The 22,312-nt window shown below is 40.1% G+C and overlaps 1 protein-coding gene across 2 annotated transcripts in view; it reads right to left on the bottom strand.

The window, feature by feature from the left end:
- KDM4C (lysine demethylase 4C) overlaps positions 1-22,312 on the bottom strand; it is a 363,336-nt gene that overhangs the window by 260,236 nt on the left and 80,788 nt on the right. For both annotated transcript variants that reach the window (XM_062208268.1, XM_062208267.1), the window contains exons 6-7: positions 13,521-13,570; positions 2,395-2,498 (exon numbers count right to left, since the gene is read on the bottom strand). In XM_062208268.1, the coding sequence (XP_062064252.1) occupies positions 2,395-2,498; positions 13,521-13,570 (154 nt within the window). The remainder of the gene's footprint in view (positions 1-2,394; positions 2,499-13,520; positions 13,571-22,312) is intronic.

The raw sequence follows: 22,312 nt of genomic DNA on the forward strand, positions 1-22,312 counted from the left end.
GAAGAAACTTATGGCTCCTGTCTTCCGATCAGCCCACGTTTGGCCATTGCAGCGTTCTGGGGAGTGAACCAACAGATGGAAGATCTCTCTCTCTCCCTCTCTCTCTCTGCCTAACTCTGCCTTTCAAATAGATAAATAAATCTTAAAGAAGGGGTGGGGGGGAGAAAGAGAATACTGTATATTTTAGGGTTCAGCCATTTCTAGAAACAGGTATTCCCAGTTAGAGAAAATATAGGGCAAACTAAGTGCCATTATGGTGATAAACTGCTAAGAAACTATAGAGTACAGTACATCTATTTCATTAGAAAACACAACCAATACATATATCATATCATGAAAGAAACTGATAAGTGTACACAATCTAAAAGCAGACATTAGCTGTTACACAGAGGTTCCATATGTATCTGAACATGTGCAATTACACTGCAAGAATAGAAAATGTATTCCAACTGAGAAATGATTACCTAAAGTGAGAGGGTTGAGGAGGAAGAGTGTGTTACTATGTTATATACCATGCAGCATCCTTTATGTAGATTATCTCTTTGCATCCACACAATAACTCTATTACATAGTCACAAATATACTCATTTTGAGTATAAAGAGACTAAGACTCAAAACAACTATCATGGAAGCAGGAATGAATTCAGGAGGTTTAATTCCAAAGCCTGAGATCACACACTCACTACAATATCATCATCAAAGAGGAACCTGACATTACAGTACCTCTCTGCACTCTGGGTCAAGATGGAAAAAAGAAGTGGCAGTATTTCACAAAGGAAGTGCTATTGTCAGTCGGCTAAGTCACTGGTTTTTCACCAAAACAGAACTTCAACTCACCTGACACTTCCCACGGAAGCCAGGAAATGTTCACCCACAAAAACGAGACGAGAACCTGACGCATCTAAGTGATCTCCCACACAGAACAGGAAGAGTTGTAGCCCAAAACAGAGAGGGCACCTGCCTCCTTCTCCCAAACGCTGGAAAAGAGCTCTAAGCTCTAAACCTTTATTCTGCGGGAAATGAAGCACCTTCTTGGCTTTACATAGCCTGTCTGAAGACCAGCACCAAACCTATTGCCAACACCAAACCTATTGCCAACACCTAACACTAGCTCTAAACCCAAGGAAGAGGTCCTTCTGTCTTTGAGGACAGTTCAATCCTTCTCTTCTGCTTTCTAATATCCTAGCTGAAGTAAAAGTGTCTAATGAAACTTGTGCGAACCACTTTAAACAAAGTGATGATGATGTGTCCGAGATTCACAACAGCCAAGCACCCAGACGTGTCCGATCTGAGACAAACCCCCACAGAGGCAGCGGCCCCTCACTGGGGACTGCATCTGACCTCTATTCTCTGCACTCGTAGATACTGCCCACCTGTACGTGGGCACACTAGCTTTCCTAGGCAAAAGTATGTGAGTAAGCCAGTGGAGAGAGCAGGTAAGGCGCATCCCCAACTGCTGCATGGAGACTCAGGAGGCGGAAACTTCTGATTGAAGTGTGATTCCTGGCACTTGGAACAAATTCGACTTTCAATATACACACACATTCCCCCAAAACAAGGCCACATTAAGGGTCTAAGATTAAGAAGAAGAGAAGCCACAGTCACAAGGGAAAAGCTTCTGTGATGGAAAACAATAAGGATGATGGGAAGCAAAGTTGAGTAACATGTAGAGGAGAAAGAGGGGCTATTTTTTATGGTTTCTGGAAGTAACTAAGTTTTTAATCCTCCTAAAACTAAGAGAGAGTTTATATTTATCCAGTCAAAAGCTTTTTTTCAATTTAGTTTCTTCCCATATTCAAGTTCTGTAATAATTCTGACCCCAAACCACCCATGGACACAAAGAATTTAGGATCTGGTATCTACTGAGTTTTACAGATCTTGATCTTCAGAAACACTCAACAGAGCAATATCTGGTTTTTAAATCATCAGGCAATTTTATCCATTATGAAATCTCAATTGCATTATGTCCTAATGTGTTTAGAGGCAACATAGTGCTGCAATAATCATCAATTCTACCCAGGCCAACTGCTAATATTTCTCTAATTTTTTTTTTAAAAAGATCCCCTATACATAAATTAGGTAGCTGATATAAAAAACTTTACAATAAAGGACTACATCTTAATTTGCAGAATGTGTACATGTACTATTTTCAGAATTACTATAAGTGAACTATAATACCATGAAATCTCTTAAAAATATATCCTGAAATAAAAACCACTTCAAATTAGGATTTAGAAAAATAAATGATGCTATAAAACATGAATTTGAATTTCTCTGCCCATGACCTAAAAATGCTAATAGAAGTCAAAGATGCATTAGCTTATGTTAAATTCACCTTAAATACAATCATACACACACAAAAAATCAATGTGTGAAAGAGTAATTCTAATATACCTTGTCAAAGGGAATGCCATATTTCTTTAATACGGAAGGAGAAATCAGTGTCATCTTGTGGCGAAGAAATGCATCACACCCTTGAGAACTACTTGGGAAAAAACCTAAATAGAAACAATAAATACAAGCAGCATTGCGTCAATTAAGTTAAAATTTCAGACAGCTGTTTTTACGTTAAAGTTCTAGAGTACTTATAACATTTTGGTGCAAGATGAACAAATGGCAAAAATCTTCATACAAAGCATTATTCAGAGCCAGAACTCCTAAAAATTAAGGATATATATTCATCAAAGATTGATCTTCTTTACAAAAAGATTTACCAAGAATTAATTTTGCACATGTAAAGTTACTAGCTCTGAGAATTCATTGCATTTTGAAAAACACTGGGATTCAGCCTACCAAATATCAGCTAAACGAACAAAGTAATAAGAGATTTTACTCGAAAGGCCAAGTGACAGGAAGAGAAAGAGTAAGAGAAAAAGAGCATCCATCCTCTGATTCACTCTCCAAATGGCCACAAAGCCAGGTGCCCAGAACTCCATCCAAACCTCCCATTTGGGTGGTAAGTATATTAGTAGGTGTATTACCAGAGCTGGATCAGAAGCACAGCAACCAGGAGGGACCCAAACTGGTAATCGTTATGTGATGCCAGCATAGCAGTCCATGGCTTTACCTACCACATCATAAAGTTGACCCCTAAAGATGCATTTTAATAGAAGAATCTCTCATTTTAACCCCCTAGAAAGGATCATTTCAGAAGCACTCTTTCCATTGCCTGATGCAAATACACACAGAGCAGTTTACCACCTGTCTCTGTCTCTTTCAAATCAGTTTAAAACTTACTGCTACTAATTTCCTGAGTCAACTTCCTGGCTAACATTCACCAAATGGTTGGAAACACCCTCGCCAATCTGTATAGGAACGGGTTTTGAGGAGGCTTTTAAATGAGGAAGCTAAACATGAAGCAACCCTTTCATTCGACAGTACATTGTGCACCAAGACACAGTTTTCTTCATCACTCACTACAATCCTGCAGTTCTGTCTCAGGCAGACTCTTATTAACTCAGTGATGCAACCTAAAGGAAAAGGAAAATGAATATGCCTGATGGCCTGCTAGTCCCTCCCACAGAGGGAAAACAGCCATGTAGAAGGAGTAAGAAAGCAACAAGGCAAGGGGAGAAGAAAGAGAAACGTGGAGGAGAGCCCCAGAGACAGGACACAGAAGGGAGAGCCAAGGCGCTAGAAAACACAGATGACACACATGAATAGTGTATGATAAATCCCAGGGTTGTGTCTCTCCCCATGACCCAAACAAAGGTAAAATGGCTGGAAATATGACTAATATAATTCTGTGGTTCACTAAGTACAACTAAATCAAGACTGTGATCAATCTGAAGAAATCACCAGCACTCATCAACTAATCAGACATCATATTAGTCACATAGAAGAGAAGCATTTCGCAGGAATATCGTTCAATAAATAAGCCTTTATTGATGTCACCACAGGCATAATGGGGCATGTAAAGCCTTAGCTCATGAAAAGGAAACAAATCTAAAAGCCAGGAGAGAGTCAGTGGAATATAAGGCAGCACTGGCAAAAAAGTAGCATATTCTGCCTAAGCATCTACATCTATATTTAAAGGGCATGCAGGGTTGGAGGGATACAGAAAAATATGTGCCTAAAGAAATACTATTATAAGCCGGCGCCGCGGCTCACTAGGATAATCCTCCGCCTTGCGGCGCCGGCACACCGGGTTCTAGTTCCGGTCGGGGCACCGATCCTGTCCCGGTTGCCCCTCTTCCAGGCCAGCTCTCTGTTGTGGCCAGGGAGTGCAGTGGAGGATGGCCCAAGTCCTTGGGCTCTGCACCCCATGGGAGACCAGGAGAAGCACCTGGCTCCTGCCATCGGAACAGCGCGGTGCGCCGGCCGCAGCGCACTACCACAGCGGCCATTGGAGGGTGAACCAACGGCAAAAGGAAGACCTTTCTCTCTGTCTCTCTCTCACTATCCACTCTGCCTGTCAAAAAAAAAAAAAAAAAAGAAAAAAAAGAAATACTATTATAAGGGTAGCAATAAAATGTAAAGATTTATACTATATTAACGATCTTTTTATGGTTAATACTCAAAATACATAAATATTAAATAAGAGACTACTGAATGGAGAAAATGTACCACACAAACGAATCACCAAGTTTACAGAATAAAATGTCTAAGTCCTACACACAGAATAAGACACATCTGCATGTCAAAAACTCATAGAAACATTTTAATAACACAATTCAAATGGATCTATCAAACTTTTCAAATCTGTAACTTTGTGTAGAACTAATTGAATTAAGGTTTAAATTAAAATCAATGAAGATAGAAGAGTCTATTTAATTTTATTTTGATATGGATTTATAATCAGAACCTGAACAATGTGGTGGCTGGTCATAAGTTAATTTAAATTGGAAAAACCACTCAAGGAAGATAATTTGCAATATATTAAGCATTTCATATTAGCTCAGAATTTATATTTATAAAATGGTATCAATTATATTTTTTGAAAACACCTCATAACACAAATGATGTATAAAACATTTGTCTTTGTCTTAAAATGAACTTTACTTCAAAATATCTGACTGGCAAGCCATTCATACTCACTTTTCCCTACATATTTTATTCAGAATACAAGCAAGCCAATATAACCAGACTACTACTCACTATAAAAATTACAGTATTTTTAAAGACTTAGAACTGTTTCAGCTAAATAAAATTAGTGTCTTTCATGATAAAATAATCAACTTTGAAGTTACTTGTATAGGAAACTTAATAAAATCAAGAAGCATAGAAAAGATGACATTAAGACAAATAGAGTTTTCAGTAAGAGACAATAAAGCATGGTTCAAAACTTTTGCAAGCAAGTTCATTTTGCATTTCAAATCAATTTTCAGTATTTACTTTCTTGAGGTCCTTTTTAAAAATGATTTATTTAGAAGAAATCATCTCTATAGGGAAGATTTTGTTTGTCAGTTGGGATGCTGCTTGGTGAGCCCACATACCACGTCAGGGTGCCTGGCTTTGAAACCTAGCTCCATTCTTGTTGCAGTTTTTCTGCTAAGGCACACCCTGGGAGGCTGTAGGTGATCACTCAAGTACTTGGGGTCTTTGCTACCCATGTGGTAGACTCAGACTGAGTTGTTGACTCTTACTTTCCACATGGTCCAGCCTTGGTGTTTAGAACATTTGAGGAGTGAAGAAGCAGATAGAAGAGCCTTCCTCTCCCCACCACTCGCAATGCCTCTCAAAAATAAATAAATAAATAAACTTCAAATTATTTTTTAAAAAGAAGTCATCTCTAAAATTTGGCATATTTTAATAAACATTCCATAAGATTTGCCAGTTTACTAAGTCATACATACCAATGAGATAGCCACTCTTTCACAATCCTGAGCAACAAGAAATTCTAATAGGGGCTGGGCCTGTGGTGTAGTAGATAAAGCTGCTGGCTGCAGTGCCAGCATCCCATATGGGTGCCAGTTCAAATCCCAGCTGTTCCTTTTTTTTTTTTTTTTTTTTTTGACAGGCAGAGTGGATAGTGAGAGAGAGACAGAGAGAAAGGTCTTCCTTTTTGCCGTTGATTCACCCTCCAATGGCCGCTGTGGCCGGAGAATCGCGCTGATCCAAAGCTTGGAGCCAGGTGCTTCTCCTGGTCTCCCATGCAGGTGCCAGGCCCAAGGACTTGGGCCATCCTCCACTGCCTTCCCAGGACATAGCAGAAAGCTGGCCTGGAAGAGGGGCAACCGGGATAGAATCCGGCACCCCAACCGGGTCTAGAACCCGGTGTGCTGGCGCTGCAAGGCGGAGGATTAGCCTGTTGAGCCACGGCGCCAGCCCCCAGCTGTTCCACTTCCCATCCAACTCCTTGCTAATGCACCTGGAAAAGCAGCAGAGGATGGCCCAAGTCCTTGGACCCCAGCACTCATGTTGGAGACCCAGAAGCAGCTCCTAGCTCCTGGCTTCATATCAGGCCAGCTGCAGCCACTGGGATCATTCAGTAAGCAAACCAGCAGATGGAAGATCTCTTTCTCTCTCCCTCTCTCTCCCTCCCTGTCTGCCAACCTCTGCTTAACTGTAACTCTGCCTTTCAAATAAATAAATAAATTTTCTAAAAAAAAAAAAAATTCTGATGAAGAGAAACACTGGCCCCTGAATCATCTTGTTGTGCTATTGGCTTTAATACCCCACATGCCCTAGCAACTGGCCTTGGCACCCACTACAGAAAAGCCCTCTCCCTGTTGAATAACGTGGGGCAAGTCAAGAGTAGGGGTCCTCAAGCTGAGCTGCTTGAGGTTTTGCTTTTCTTGAGGATTTTGTGAATGCTTTTCATGAATAAAAATCGTAATTGCATGATGAAGAACTCCTGTGTACACCTAGACAAGGTTCAAACGAACTGAATGACATGAGGATCACCATGAAAAGACAAATGCTCTCAGATCTCACTGCTGTGAGGATTCCAGAAAGACGGACCTCATAAAAGTAGAGAATAGAGTGTTGCTTCTCAAATACTGAAATGGGGAGGGGAGAGGGAGAAAGAAGCTCAATGTGTACACAGTTTTACCTGCACAGTAGGGTTAGGCTCTGAGATCTCTGGCACAGCAGGATTTATACTAATTGATACTGATGTGTATGGAAACAGAGCTAAGAGGGTCCATATCCAGGGTCCTCCTGCACTGTCAGTGGGGATCAAGACCACGAGAGCCATGGACTCTAACATCACAGTGTGCACTCAGGTGTGGACTCAAACAGCTACAGGATGGAGCCTGGCAGGAAGACCATGCTGTGTGTGCCTTGCATGCCTAGTCTGAGGCCGTGGTTCAGGAGAGAACAATAGTGGGCCAAGTACCTAGGGCTTCTCCCTGAGGTATTCAGGTCATCAGGACACCTGGAAGTACCCTGGTCTTCCATAGCCACCTGTGCATAGCAGGCATTAGTTAAAAGGCCCCTTTGGGGCCCATCTGGAGAAGCTGTGGAGATGGGTTCTTCCCTCAACCCTGTTCATCTTCACTTACATGTATCTAGAAGGGGAGATGGTTCTTAGTGAATGAGTCTTTCTTTCAAACCTGATGGAAAAAAGGATGCTCCTCAAGGATGGAACAAAGCTCTTTGGCTATTCTGCATCCTCATGTACAGAATTGCGGTGGAACATGCTTCAGCTTGAGCAAGTAGTCATTTCATACCTGCAGTGCCTCTAAAACTGAGAGTGGGAGAAATCCTTCCTAGATTGTCTAGGACTGAAAGAGTCACTCATTAGAATTTTGTAGAAATATAGTTTCTTTTTCCAAATTACTCTTTCAATTTTTTCAACCACAAATTAGATATACCATTTTTTAAAGTTTTTATTTAATGAATGCAATGTTCATAGGCACAACTTTAGGAATATAATGGTTTCCCCCCAAAACCACCCTCCAACCCCCACTCCTATTCCGTCTCCTAGTCCCTCTCCCATCCCATTATTTATTAAGATTCATTTTTTTTTTGACAGGCAGAGTGGACAGTAGAGGGAGACAGAGAGAAAGGTCTTCCTTTTGCCGTTGGTTCACCCTCCAATGGCTGCCGCGGTAGGCGCACTGCGGCCGGCGCACCACGCTGATCCGATGGCAGGAGCCAGGTGCTTCTCCTGGTCTCCCATGGGGTGCAGGGCCCAAGCACTTGGGCCATCCTCCACTGCACTCCCTGGCCACAGCAGAGAGCTGGCCTGGAAGAGGGGCAACCGGGACAGGATCGGTGCCCCGACCGGAACTAGAACCCGGTGTGCCGGCGCCGAAAGGCGGAGGATTAGCCTACTGAGCCGCGGCGCCGGCCTTAAGATTCATTTTTAAATAACTTTATATAAAGAAGATTAACTCTATACCAAGTATAGATTTCAACAGCTTGCACACACATGCACACACACAAACACACACAATGTAAAAAGTACTGTTTTGCAGTTAATTCTCATAATACAACTCATTAAGGACAGCAGTCCTACATAAGAGTAAGTGCACTGTGACTCCTGTTGTTAATTTAACAATTAACACTCTTATTTATGATGTTAGTAGTCACCCAGGCTCTTGCCATGAGCTGCCAGGACTATGGAAGCCTTTTGTGACCACAAACTCTGTCAGTATTTAGACAAGGCCATAAGCAAAGTGGAAATTCTCTCCTCCCTTCAAAAAAAAGTACATCCTTCTTTGATGGCCCCTTTTTTCCACTGGCATCTCATTCACAGAGCTCCTTCATGTAGGATATTTTTTGTCACAGTGTCTTGGCTTTCCATGCCTGAATTGCTCTCATGGACTTTTCAGCCTCATCCAAATGCCTTAAGGGCTGATTCTGAGATCAGAGTGTTATTTAAAGTGATTGTCATTCTATGAGTCTGCTGTGTGGACTGCTTCCCATATAGAATATTACCTACTTTTTAATTCTATTATTATTATCATTTCTTAGGAAGCTCACCAGTCTATTATAGCAACCCTGTTGCTCTCATATGACTAACAAATAAACATGGCTGTTGCTATTAAATCACCTAAACACTTTTTGGAAAAAATTTAAAATCAAGGTTAATGATTTTTTTTTTTTTTATTCATTGGAAAGTCAGAGTTACAGACAGAGAGAGAACTTCCATCTGCTGGTTCACTCTCCACATGGCCACAATGGCCAAGGTTGAGCCAGTGCACAGCCAGGAGATTTTTCTGGGTTTCCCACGTGCGTGGCATGGGCCCCAACAACTTAGACCATCTTTTCCTGCTTTCCCAGGCCACTAACAAGGGAGCTGGATCGAGGTGGAGCAGTCAGGTCTTGAACTGGTATCTATATGAAATGCCAGTGTCTCAGGCAGTAGCTTAATCCACTAGGCCACAACACCAGCCCAAACTCATTTTTTTTCTGGATATATGAACATTAATTTGGAGAAGCTGACAATATTTAACCACATGGAAGAGAAGAGAGGGAAGAAAACACTGGTACCAAAAACATCAGAGTCAAGCTGATCAGGATTTTCCTGGGTCAACCTCCTTGCTCTTTCCCCATGTCCACCCCTGAATCACAGAAATCCTCATTTCCTTCCACAAAAATTCCTTTCTCCCTGCAAGGTGGCATTCTCCTCCTGAGTTATTCCTTCCTATTCTGTTTTCCACTTCTCAGAATTATTAAGAACATGGCTGAATATAATATATAAAAATATTTAAGATAGACAATGATATTACTGACATCAAAGTATGAGGGGAATTGGGGCCGGCACTGTTGTGCAGTAGAATAATCCTCCACCTGCGGCTCTGGCATCCTATATGGACGCTGGTTCTAGTCCCGGCTGCTCCTTTTCCTATCCAGCTCTCTGCTGTGGCCTGGGAAAGCAGTAGAAGATGGCCCAAGAGCTTGGGCCCCTACACCCACATGGGAGACCAGAAAGAAGCACCTGACTCCTGCCATCAGATCCAGCCGTTGCAGCCAACTGGGTAGTGAACCAACAGACAGAAGACCTGTCTGTCTCTCCCTCTCATTGTGACTCTACTTCTCAAGTAAATAAGTAAAATATTTAAAAGAAAAAAACAGAGCCAACAAAGATACAAATAAATATACCCTGAGATACCACTTATTATTCATCTCTATACCACAAGCATGAGTTAGGCATGAAGTCAGAGGACATATCACTGGACTTCTTCATTGTTTACAGATTAAATGGACATTTAAAATTATTTATAATAAAGGGTATTTTATTTACTAGCCTGTCAAAACCAGACTTTTCTTTTATTCATCCATTCATTCATTTATTTATGAAACAGAGATACAAAGTTCCCATCTGATGGTCCGCTCTACACCTGCCCAAAAAGGCTGGGGATGAGCCAGGGCTGAAATCAAGAGCAAATCTAGGTCTCCTACATGAATGGCAAGCACTCAATTTCTTGAGACATCATTGCTGCCTCCCAGGGTGTGCATTAACAGGAACACTGGAGTCAGCAAATGAAGCTAAGTGTTGAATACGGGTACTGCAATGTGAAACAGGAGTCTTTACCAACATCTTAACCACTAGACTAAAATAAACATCCATCCCAAAAGTAGGCATCATAATGTAATATATTCAGACTATCAGCTACATGAATGCTTAAGAGAATAATTCTTATTATTTTGAGAGCTAACAAAGGGGATTTTCCTAATTCCAGAAGAGAAATATAAGAAGAGATCATTTAGAACCTGTTCATAAACTTGTCATGACTTGATATTTATTGCTATCCTATTATCTTGACAGCTATACCTCATAACTTCTTTTAGGACACACCATCTTAGGGTATTCAAATGCAGATTCCTAGAAATCCAATTTTGAGTATGATCTCAAGGAGTCCACAGAATTCCCATTTCAGCCCATCCATAGGCACAGAGATCCCTGAGTATAAGGCTAAGACCCTCTACTCTGCTGGCTTATGCACACACACTAAGCAAAAACTAAATTAATACTTCATAATGATAATTTTCCTAGTCTTTATGCAGGAACACTGCTTTTTTTTTTTAATAAGGTGACAAAATAATAAGGGTTGTTTCAAGTAAATGTAACCATCTAAAACAATCAAATCACTTCCACTATTCCATTGTTTGAAGCAATATTACTACTAATCATGCAAGCTCAGTTGCCCAAAGTTGTAAAGAACATGAGTATTTTTCTCAATAACCAAAATTTTCACCAATGTAAATCAGTGTGAATTTTTCAAAATTACAGTACTTTATTCACAAGATACAAACAGAATATACTCTCTGAGGAAAATTTTTACTTTTCCCCAATTATTTTAATCTATATTTTGCTTAAGTAAATATAACAGCAATGTTACTGTCTTTTTTCTAAAACAGATGAGATTTAGACATTTTAAAAACTGAAAATCTCTCCAACACTGTCATTCATGATTTAACATTATACCTCTATTCTCCTCCATATTTGTGATTCAATTGTATCAGACTAAAAATTAGAAAGAATGCAATGGCATTAGAGATGAGCAAAACAAGTATAAAAACTGCAACAAGTCACTTGAGATTTTTTTATTACATTTATGTCTACATAATATTGAAAAAAACTGTATAAATGAGAAAGCAGCTGAAGGGCAAAATCAAACTCCTGGCTTTATTAGATGCAGGCCTAATATCTTTCAGATAAAATATCTGTAGGTGCCACAGTCAATCAAGATTTCAATAGAAACCAAAGATGAAAGCATTCATGCATAAAAGGTAAGTGTGATGATTATGATGTGCAGACAAGATAATGGAAAATACCTGGGTCTACTTTTCATTGTATGTATCAAACGCTGCCTTCACCTAGACATTCTATAATGCTCCATCACATTTACTGCCTTATTTTATCATTTTAATTATTTACCAGAATTCAATTAATTTGACTAACATCTGGTGAGTGGATACAAATCCTATGCTACCTTTTTTCCCTGATTCATTTCTCAAAATAACACCACAAAAACGGTTTTGAATATGCATGCAATTGAATTTAAGGTTCTTATTCATCCTTCAGATTTATCAAACTCTTATACTGGTTTAAAAACAGCACCTGTTTTCCTGTAATATCATTTTCAGACAGTTTACTTTAAAGTGCTCACAGACTGTTTATGTCAGAAATCTTAGGGGTGTGATTCAACACTGTAAAGCTTACACTGGCTTCATTTTCAAAGTACCCTGATGGTGAGGTTAATAAAAATGGTAGAATAATTATAACACAGTAGAGGATAGTTCACCATATAGTTTTATCACAAAGTTCATTGTGTATTTAATAATTACAGTAATCATCTTCTAAGTCTTGTTCTAATCTATTATCCAGATCCAGGACTTATCCACCTTAATATTCATGGAAATAGCTCTTAACAAAGTTCAAGGTTACAATTACATTGCTATCATCACTATAATACATTGCATTTTTTTTAATTTGGGGGCTTTATACTCATTAACCTGCCAAAATTTTATTAATGCTTCTTACAAGTGATATATTGTAACTGCTCCTAATATTCTTCTATAAATTAGTAAACGTTAATTTTTGGATGTCACTAAGAATTTCTGACCAAAACTGTCAAATCAAAAAAATTGGGTTTCTTAGTGTCCCCAGTGCATCATGAAATGAAAGCATTTGGAATGCAGAATAAGAAATTCTTATTAACATGAAACAGACCAGTGAAATTTAGCTTAGTACTTGGCTAAAAAGGTAGTGCTCACAGAGGACTCAATCCTGGATTAAGGCAGAATGTCTTGTTCCTCGGTTGCCAAATGTCAAATGTAACTCCACTTTCTGCTGGACATAAGTCACAACCAGCCTACATCTTCTTTAGGAAAAGTGGCTAGCAAACCAAAAGACAAGAATGGCAGGGACTGGATCTGAGCCTCTTCCCCAGGTGTAAACAGATGAGGGCAAGACTGCTGTCAAATCTTTGAGAGATGAGGAAAGAGGAAAGTAGCACAAGTAGGTACAGGATGCAGTCATCACTAGAGCTCCCAGAAAAACTCTTCCTTCTGGCAGATATGAAGATGGAAAAATAAGTGAAAGATAAAAACTCAACTTGGGTGTAAAGTAAATTTAATTTTGCTAGTCCAAGAAGGCACACAATCTCATATGTATTGAATTACCAGGGGCATTCATTTTCATACATCCGTAAGGGCACTCCTAGGTAGTGGTCACAGAAATGGGTATCAGAGGTGATAAAACACAATTCTTTGTGGAAACAATATAGCCACATAAAGTAGTTGTAAAATACTTGCTGCCTGAGACACAGCAACAATGCTCTTTAGAAGAACATAACTTTAAAAAGGGAAAAATAGAGGAAAAAGAAGGAAAAGTTAAAAGGAAGAAATTACTGGCACAATGATTTGAATACATTATGGAGAGGCAAAACATATTTAAAACAACTATAAAAAAGGTCAACTGCAATCTCTTGATAAAATACTAAACAGTCAACAAAAATAACAATGAAAAAAATACTCACAATACATTTAAATTGTTCAGTTAGAGGAACCTTTAATACCCAGTAACTTGAAAAGAATAAAATAAGAGAGTATCATGCTACACTGTGAAAACACCTCAAAAATAAAAAACCTATTAAGATAAGAAACACAGAAAGTAATTTTACCTTGAGCTAGTCTTTCAAGTCGTTTCCCATGCTCCGGGGGTATAGCATACCTAAAATTATAAACATAAAAAAAATTTTCAGATTTGTAATTTTTCTTGTACGATTATAAGGATATAAATTCTTAAGTAATGTCATGTATGCCAAACTCCACTTAGATGAACTGAAATTAGAAAATCAAGCATAATCAAATCCCTTATATGCTGAATGGAAGAAAACCTAACTTACCTATTTCAGTGTCCGAATTCACCACCCCAACAACATTTTAAATAAATAAATCATTCAGCAAAGGGCAGCCAATCACAGCATTAAGACATTTCCAGCACTCCAGCTCTCTGGAGCTACTTTTGATTATATTTTGTTTTGCAGTGGGTTGGCTTTTATTTTTAAGAAAAACTGGCTCATCACCTTTTTAACTATTAAAATATTCTTATTCACAAGCAGGATATTATGCCAACATTTATATTTCCCTCAAACCTGAGAACACTGTAATTTTCAAAAGGTTTTAAGCAAAAAATTACTAGCCTTATTTGTTTGTTTTATGATTATGTGATTTTCTAATTCTTGATATCAATAATTTTTTGTTGCAGAATAGAAACTCATTTCTAGCTTGAAATTTTTGCTGTGAACATACAAATCTTAAATGATAACAACCTATAAAAATACTATAATTCTTTCATAATGAGGAAAGCTGTGTATATTAAAAATAAATTTAACTGACCATTTCTTGTTTCAAGTAAAAATGACATGTTTGTTTTGATGACCTACATTGTATATGTCTAAGAAGTACAGTTACTATTTACTATAGTAAATTAAACACAATTAACAATACCCTTTGTTGCATTTAATGCCAGTAACAACATGTAAAACTTAAATGGATCCATTGTAGCTAAACACTTCACTAAGAATTCAACCATATATCCTGTTCCTTAAGGTACTACTAATGAAACTAATCCTACTCAATTAGAAAGATAAAATGTTAGCATAACAAAATGACAATCACCCATCAGATATTTATGCCCATACTTTATCAGTTTTGATCCCTGGAATATATCACATATACACTCAGAAAAGAAACAAAGCATACACGTGTGTGTATATGTATCTCAGTCAAGAGGCTCACTTCTCACACTCATTCACACGCGCAAGTGCAATGGCATGTGCCTGCTACAGAGTGGGATGTAGGTGCAGATATTTATATATCCAGATTCATTTCTGAAAAATTGGCAAAGATAAAGCTCCTCAACCTGAAGGTTAACCAACTGTTCACAGAAGAAGTATGTGAGTAAATGCAGAGGGAAGCAGGAAAAATAAGACAGCTCTACTCCAGCTTCTTTTGTTTACTCCTCTAGGACTGCAATCATAGTAATTCAGTTCCCTCTGACCTCTCTTCCCAGGAAGCCCTTATTACATATAAGAAGGCTATTTCCCAGTTGTAGCTCTTCCGATCTTTGCAAGATGATTGGTTTAATTGGTTTTATTTTTCTTCTTTAGATTTAGAACAATGTTTAAATCTATTTTCAAGTTATATAATGGATCCAGTGCATTTTTGGACCATAAATGATTATTAATAAAATTCTTATGGTTATCCAACCATGCTATAATTCAATAGCTTCAGAAATCACTGAAAGATGTAGTTACTACCAATCACAACTTCATACAAAAGGTGTGTGCACTATGTCCCAAGGAGAACCAAATCACGAAACTCAGAAAAACCTTGCAACAATATCCATGAAACACAACTGGCAGAAAATGATGTCAAGGGGAGGACACTCTCCCTTTCCTCTTTCAGTTATTAACTTACTCAAGTTGAACCTACTCAATTCTATGTTTATCCCTGTAGAATATTCTGTACAGCTTTTTCCCATGCTTTCTTAAATCATATTTCAGGCCGGCGCCGTGGCTCAATAGGCTAATCCTCCGCCTTGCGGCGCCGGCACACCGGGTTCTAGTCCCGGTCGGGGCACTGATCCTGTCCCGGTTGCCCCTCTTCCAGGCCAGCTCTCTGCTGTGGCCAGGGAGTGCAGCGGAGGATGGCCCAAGTGCTTGGGCTCTGCACCCCATGGGAGACTAGGAGAAGCACCTGGCTCCTGCCATCGGATCAGCGCGGTGCGCCGGCCGCAGCGCACCAACCGCGGCGGCCATTGAAGGGTGAACCAACAGCAAAAAGGAAGACCTTTCTCTCTGTCTCTCTCTCTCTCACTGTCCACTCTGCCTGTCAAAAAAAAAATCATATTTCAATAATATGACTTAGCTGCATAAAGTTTCATATATAAACTATGTACAAAGTTCCCTGAATAAGCTGGAGACCCTGCCACAGGCTCTGACAGAAAAAGTTAAAACTGAAGATAAAGGCTGGGCATTATGGATTAGTAGGCAGGGCCTCTACCACATGGGCACTGGTTCATTTCCCAGCTGCTTCTCTTAGGATCCAACCTCCTGCCTATGGCCTGGGAAGGCAGTGGAGGATGGCCCAAGTGCTTAGGTCCCTGAGCTTCTGGCTCCTGGCTTCAGATCAGCCCAATTCTGGCCTTTGTGGCCTTTTAGAGAATGAACTCTGAAAGACCTTTCTCTCTGTCTCTCCCTTTCTCTAACTCTACCTCTCAAATAAGCAAACAAAATCTTACAAAAAAAAAAAAAAACACTAAAGATAAGTAATAATACCAATAAGAATGGGAAGTAATCATCAAATAGTGCTATTCTTTGGTTTATCATCAAATGCAACATATAGGAAAAAGTAGTAGTTTTAAATATTTAGGAAAGCATCCAAAACCAACTCATCTAGTTACCTACTGTGAACACTGAATTCATATCGCCGTCTCACTTTGCACTTAAGAAGCAATATATAAACATGTACCATCTTTGCAACTGCAAAATCTTGCTCAAATGATACTACCATTCCTTTACTCAATTATCTCACTTCATTAGTAAAACTCAATGGGTCAGGCCAGCGCCATGGCTCAATAGGCTAATCCTCCGCCTGCGGCACCGGCACACCAGGTTCTAGTACTGGTCGGGGCACCGGATTCTGTCCCGGTTGCCCCTCTTCCAGGCCAGCTCTCTGCTATGGCCCGGGAAGGCAGTGGAGGATGGCCCAAGTGCTTGGGCCCTGCACCCCATGGGAGACCAGGATAAGCACCTGGTTCCTGCCATCGGATCAGCGCGGTGCGCCGGCCGCAGCGGCCATTGGAGGGTGAACCAACGGCAAAGGAAGACCTTTCTCTCTGTCTCTCTCTCACTATCCACTCTGCCTGTCAAAAAAAAAAAAAACCTCAATGGGTCAAGCAATAATTTTACTTTCTACATTCCAGTCATAAGGCTGAAAGGGCACTTAAAGACAATCTATTTTAGGGTTTCTAAACATCTTTTCTTGCTCTACACCATTAAAAGAACAGATACCTCTCATTTCCAGCAATAAACGACAAATGAAGGATGTATGCAGGCATACATCCACTGGGGACATAGAACCAAGCAAGGTTAGTCTGTAAAAAGCTTCCTAGTTGATTCTGACAGGGCAATCCATTGGGATGAATGAATGTATGAAAGAGCACTCTCTTCTAATTACCACATCCAAGGACCTTTCCTCGGTTCCAATTCTATACAACCTCCCTCATGCCTAAACCTGCTGATTAATTCCCTCACCACCTTTTTTGTATGAATAATCTGTTTATGCCAGAACTTTTTTATGTTTTTCCTTCAGCTACTTTTTCTTCCACTAACAACAATAAATAGCCCAATCTTCACCTAATACTTTCAAATCAGAAATTATGTGGCATCCACACCTGCAGGAGATTTGTGCTGACAGACATTGCTTGCCTGCAAGAGCATGGCTGCTCAGTTTTGGTGGACCCAGTCTTCTCTGCAGGAAAACCAGGCTAATCCCAACATAGTACTCCCTGCATGAGTAATTGCAGCAATTTGAAACCAAGTAACTTTAGTCAGCTTCCATACACATCATAATAAAGAAATGCACACAATTTCATGTTTTCACCATTACTTTCCTCTGTAGAGTGAAACACACACTGGACTAGAACTGGCAGAAAATATCTAGAGCTTCACAAGTCACTGAACACTTCCAGGCCTTGCCTACCTCACAGAACACTGAAAGATTCAAATAAGTAACATGTAAGAGCTCACTGTTTAATGATGGCTATAACACAATGAGTTAAGCCCCAACTACTGACTCACATATCTAATAAACTTGAGGAAATGTTCAAGAAATTTTGGTTAAAGAACCACATTATCATTATTATCAGTCAGGCACACACACTTAAAAATCCCCAGGCAAGTACCCTACCTAGTCAATTCCCAAGTTGTACATGTCTATTGTTTACTAGTTCACAAGAAGTCTCATGAATCTGCCTGCCTCTGTTGTCCCCACTGCCACCACCTTAGCCAGCACAGCTCCCACCAGGATGGGTTATGAAGCATATGGGCTTCTATCTCACTCCTCACCTCAAACAGCCTCTCCACTCTTCTCCAATTCATAACCTCCCAAACCCCTTCTGATTCCACCTCCTTCAAACTTTCTTTGACCATGGTAAGACTCTGTGTTCCCTATCACACAGATTAAAACCACAGTCTCTTAACTGGTCACCCTGTCAGCAGCCTCACCCTCTCTAGTCCTCGCAGCGCGACAGGTTCAGGTCATCCTTCTACTCCCTGGTTAAAATCTAGCTAGCAGGAAGAATGGTGATTAAGCAGAGGCACACAGGAATGCATGTACACAGAGTAATTTCAATGTTTAACTACTAACTCAAAGGAATTCCAGTTCCACGGACCTGACCACCTCCAAAATTTTTCTGCAAAACTGTACTATCACCTTCAACATACCCAAGAATACATTCATGATTTCGTCTTTCGAATTAAATCATATCTAAGATTTTCATTTCTGTTCATAACTCCCTATGCTCTAGCCTTCTGAACTGGAAATCTCTATTTCTTTTATTTCTCATGCTTTCTGCAACCATTGCCAAGAACAAGTACTATCCACGCCTAAACATCTCCCTGCACCACCACCCCAATTTCAACCTTTATCTGTCCTCTGTTAGACAGTGGTCATTATGGAACACTCTGCCCATAGTTCTCTGGGAGGCTACAGTTCTTCAATCACTATCATAGACCCAAACCTTTATTCCTCACAGCCTGGCTTTTAAGTTTCACCACAACCTTCTTAAATAGGAACACTCCATTCCTATTGGGCTGGACTATGAATTATCCTAAAACTTAACTGGGCTGCTACCTCACTCCTCATCTCAATCAGCCCATTCACCCTGCTTCAATTCCAACCTCCCAACTCCACCCAGATTATAATTCCCTCAAGCTTTCTTTGACCATTATAACGCTCAGCAATTTCACCCATTTTTTTCCTTCCAGAACGCTTTAATTACATTTTTCCTTTAGTACTTATTATCTACTATTTTTCATGTGCATAAAACATTTTTGTCTTGATATGTTGAGTACGGAGAGAAGAGCTACCACCATTCAGAAATGTTCACATAACATTATCCTCTTTAGCGTGCCTTGGAGAGTGTCTAGCCCACAGCCAGTCACTCAATTATGTGCCACCATGCTTGACTATATAGCTAATTCTAAATTCTTTGAGGATATGAATGTGTCTCACATTTTTTTTGATCCCTTGAAAACCATCAAACTAAAATGTCTACCATTCTATATCTTCAAATACAAAAACTGACTTGTGAAGAGTGCTTTCTCTCAGATAAAACAAATATTGCCAACAGTTCTGCTAACAAGAAAAACTACAAATAACTAATAAACTAGGAACCACAACAATTAGACAGTTTACAGGGTAACATTTTGTTTAAACCAGTCCTCTGTGGATTTTTAAGAATATATTTATTTTGAAGACCAAGGAAAACAAAAGTCTTCTAAGCACATTTTTGGGCAGCTTACTCAAAAAAACAGAAAATGATATTTGCCTGGTGGCTGTGATATAAACATTGTCTTGAATTGAACACTGTTAGGCTGATACTTAGAAATCTTAGCAGATAAACCCATGCTTTTCAAAATGCACTAAATCCGTTTCTCCGGTTCAGGTTTTTTTGACAGACCTGTCTTCTTCGTACTTCTCAAGATAATGCCCAGTCCATTTATTTGTTTGCCAGTACTTCTCAAAGAATACTCTTTTATCTCCATTTACTCCTTCAAAATCTCCCTCATTCCTTTGTGCTGCCCTGGGGATATCAGTAAAGTGCTTCAGAAGAACTGCTCTCAGCACCGTAATGCCCACACTTTTGTCACTCTGCTGTCCCAGGCAGCTGCCACAGGCTCCTTTGCTGCTGCACTAACAGTGCTGCTGAAACCTCTCGCTGTCTCACCTTCCAGGACCACAGAGGGCTAAGCCTTCCAACTTCATGCTATGCTCAGACAGGTCAGTGCTAAAACAGGTTGCTCTCTCTGCTTCTGCCCCAACTGAGGCTGTTTACAGTGGTTTTCTCCTTGACTTAGATGTCCATCTGTTATTGCTATGCTCAATTTTCCCCCTGAGAAGGATCAAGCCCAAGGCTCCAAGGTCCTTTTTTTTTTAACCAATAACAACTGTATAATTACACACATACTCCTTTTATAGGCATAAGCTTCTGCACCTGACTTGCCTTATACAGGTGAAGGGTTGAAAAGCTCAGTGAAAATGACTACAGCTCATCACAGCGACCATATACTGAGATATTAAAACATCCCAAACCTTGTGCTGAGGCCTGCAATACAAATTCTACAACTGATTCCATGCCGACGATGAGATCAAAAGTTTCTGGGATTTACTTCACTTAAAGAAGGTAGATGACAGGGGTGGCAGACAGACCTGTCTATACAGAAACTCTGGATATGTTTTCTATCTCATATCCCATTCCTGTTTCCCCATCAATCACCATGGAGATGTGAACAGGAAGAATGGTACCACTTCTTAAGGGGCCACCTCTCCTCCAGGGACACACCCTCCTTTGATCATGTTCAAGCAAAATACAATGGTGGGCTGGCACTGTGGTGTAGTAGATTAAGCGTCCGGAATATATGGGTGCCATATTGAGTCCCAGCTAATCCACTTCCAACCCAGCTCCCTGCTGATGGCCTTAGAAAGCAGAAGATGGCCCAAATGCACCCATGTGAGAGACAAGGAAGAAGCTCCTGGCTCCTGGATTCAGATCAGCTGCAGCCATTTGAGGAGTGAACCACCAGGTAGAACGCACTCTCTGTCTCTCCCTCTCTCTCTCAAATAAATAAATCTTTAAAAAACAACAAAAAAAATGGCATTTTAAATAAATTACAGACACCTCCATTAGCTCGTACTGGCAACAGGTTCAGTCAGGAAGAGATGCCATCTTCTTAGAAGTGAGAGGAGTCTGCAGCAACCCATGTCACTGCCGATTTTGCCTGAGGGAGAACCTTGGGGACCACAATGACTTTAGTCTGGCCTGGAGTCCTAGCAGGGGTCAGAATGCCCATCTAACCATGTGAAAAAAAAAAAAAAAAAGAGCACACTGTCTGCTTCCCATCCCCTCCCACCCTCCACAAGAGTCCCCAGCGACTAGAATGGAGGAAGAACTCTTATTAAGGCAAGTACAGGCTGCTGTGGCTCAAGCATGCAAGACTCGGGAACTTTATCTGATGGAAAAAACTGCAGTCCCCAATAACACTGAGTCTGGCCTGGAGGGATGGCAGAGATTGGGGCACCCAGTTAAGCCTGTGAGGTGCTCCCATCCTCTTACTCTACCATGGGCACCTGTACTCAGTCTGCCAGGGTGGAGAAATGACAGGCAGCTGGCTCTGAGAATCACTTGGCTCTCTCCATGGACAGAGCAGGCTCGTGTTTTACAAAAATAATATATTTCATATTACCTAATACATTGAATATCTTTTAAGTACTAAATGAATCATCCATGCTATTAATATTTTGTTTCATCATGAAAAAAAATATGAGGTATTACTAATTGGCATCAACTATTGACAATGTAGAAAGCCTAACATCTTAAGACTAACCTCTCCAAAACATCTCCAAAAGATAATAACTGTGACAGTAAAGTGGCTGATATTCAAACAGCATTCCACTTTTTTAAAGATTTATTTATTTGAAAGAAATAAGAGAAAGGGAGAGATGGAGGAAAATCTTCCATCTGCAGGTTTACTCCCAAATGGCCACAACAGCTGGAGCTAGGTCAGGCTGAAGCCAGGAACCAGGAGTTTCTCCTAGATCTCCCACAAGGGTGCAGTGGCTCAAGCACTTGGGCCATCTTCTGTTGCTTTCCCAGGTGCATTAGCAGGGAGCTAGAGCAGAAGCAGAGCAGCCAGGATTTGAACTGGAGCCCATACGGGATGCCAGTGCCAGAGGCAGTAGCTTTAACTGCTGCCAAAATGCTGGCCCCAAAACTGCATTCTGTAGCATCCGTAAGGGCTCCCAGGACTTCCTGAAGATGCCTCAAGGAAGGAGCTGATATGGTAAAAATTCCTACCACATACATTTTGGCCAAAGCAGCCATGCATTTATTTTGTTTAACATATTTAGCTTCAAAATAAATTTTCATTTATGGGATGTCTGAAAAATCTCTTCAGTAGGCCAGTATTTTACAAAGTAGGGACCCATGATAGAAAATATTCTTTCTAATTATACACAAGGATTAAGCATAAGATTTAGAGTCCATAAAATTTTTGCCAATAACAACAGTTCTGCTATTGCCATAAAATTGGGTTTTTGGGTGGGAAGGGAAGGGAAGCCTTGATAAAAGCTATGTGCCGAAACTTATTCACTGTGGTAACACTAACAGTGAGTCTGGAACTTTGAT

Source organism: Lepus europaeus, chromosome 12 (genome assembly GCF_033115175.1).
Source record: "Lepus europaeus isolate LE1 chromosome 12, mLepTim1.pri, whole genome shotgun sequence".
Classification (NCBI taxonomy): Eukaryota; Metazoa; Chordata; class Mammalia; order Lagomorpha; family Leporidae; genus Lepus; species Lepus europaeus.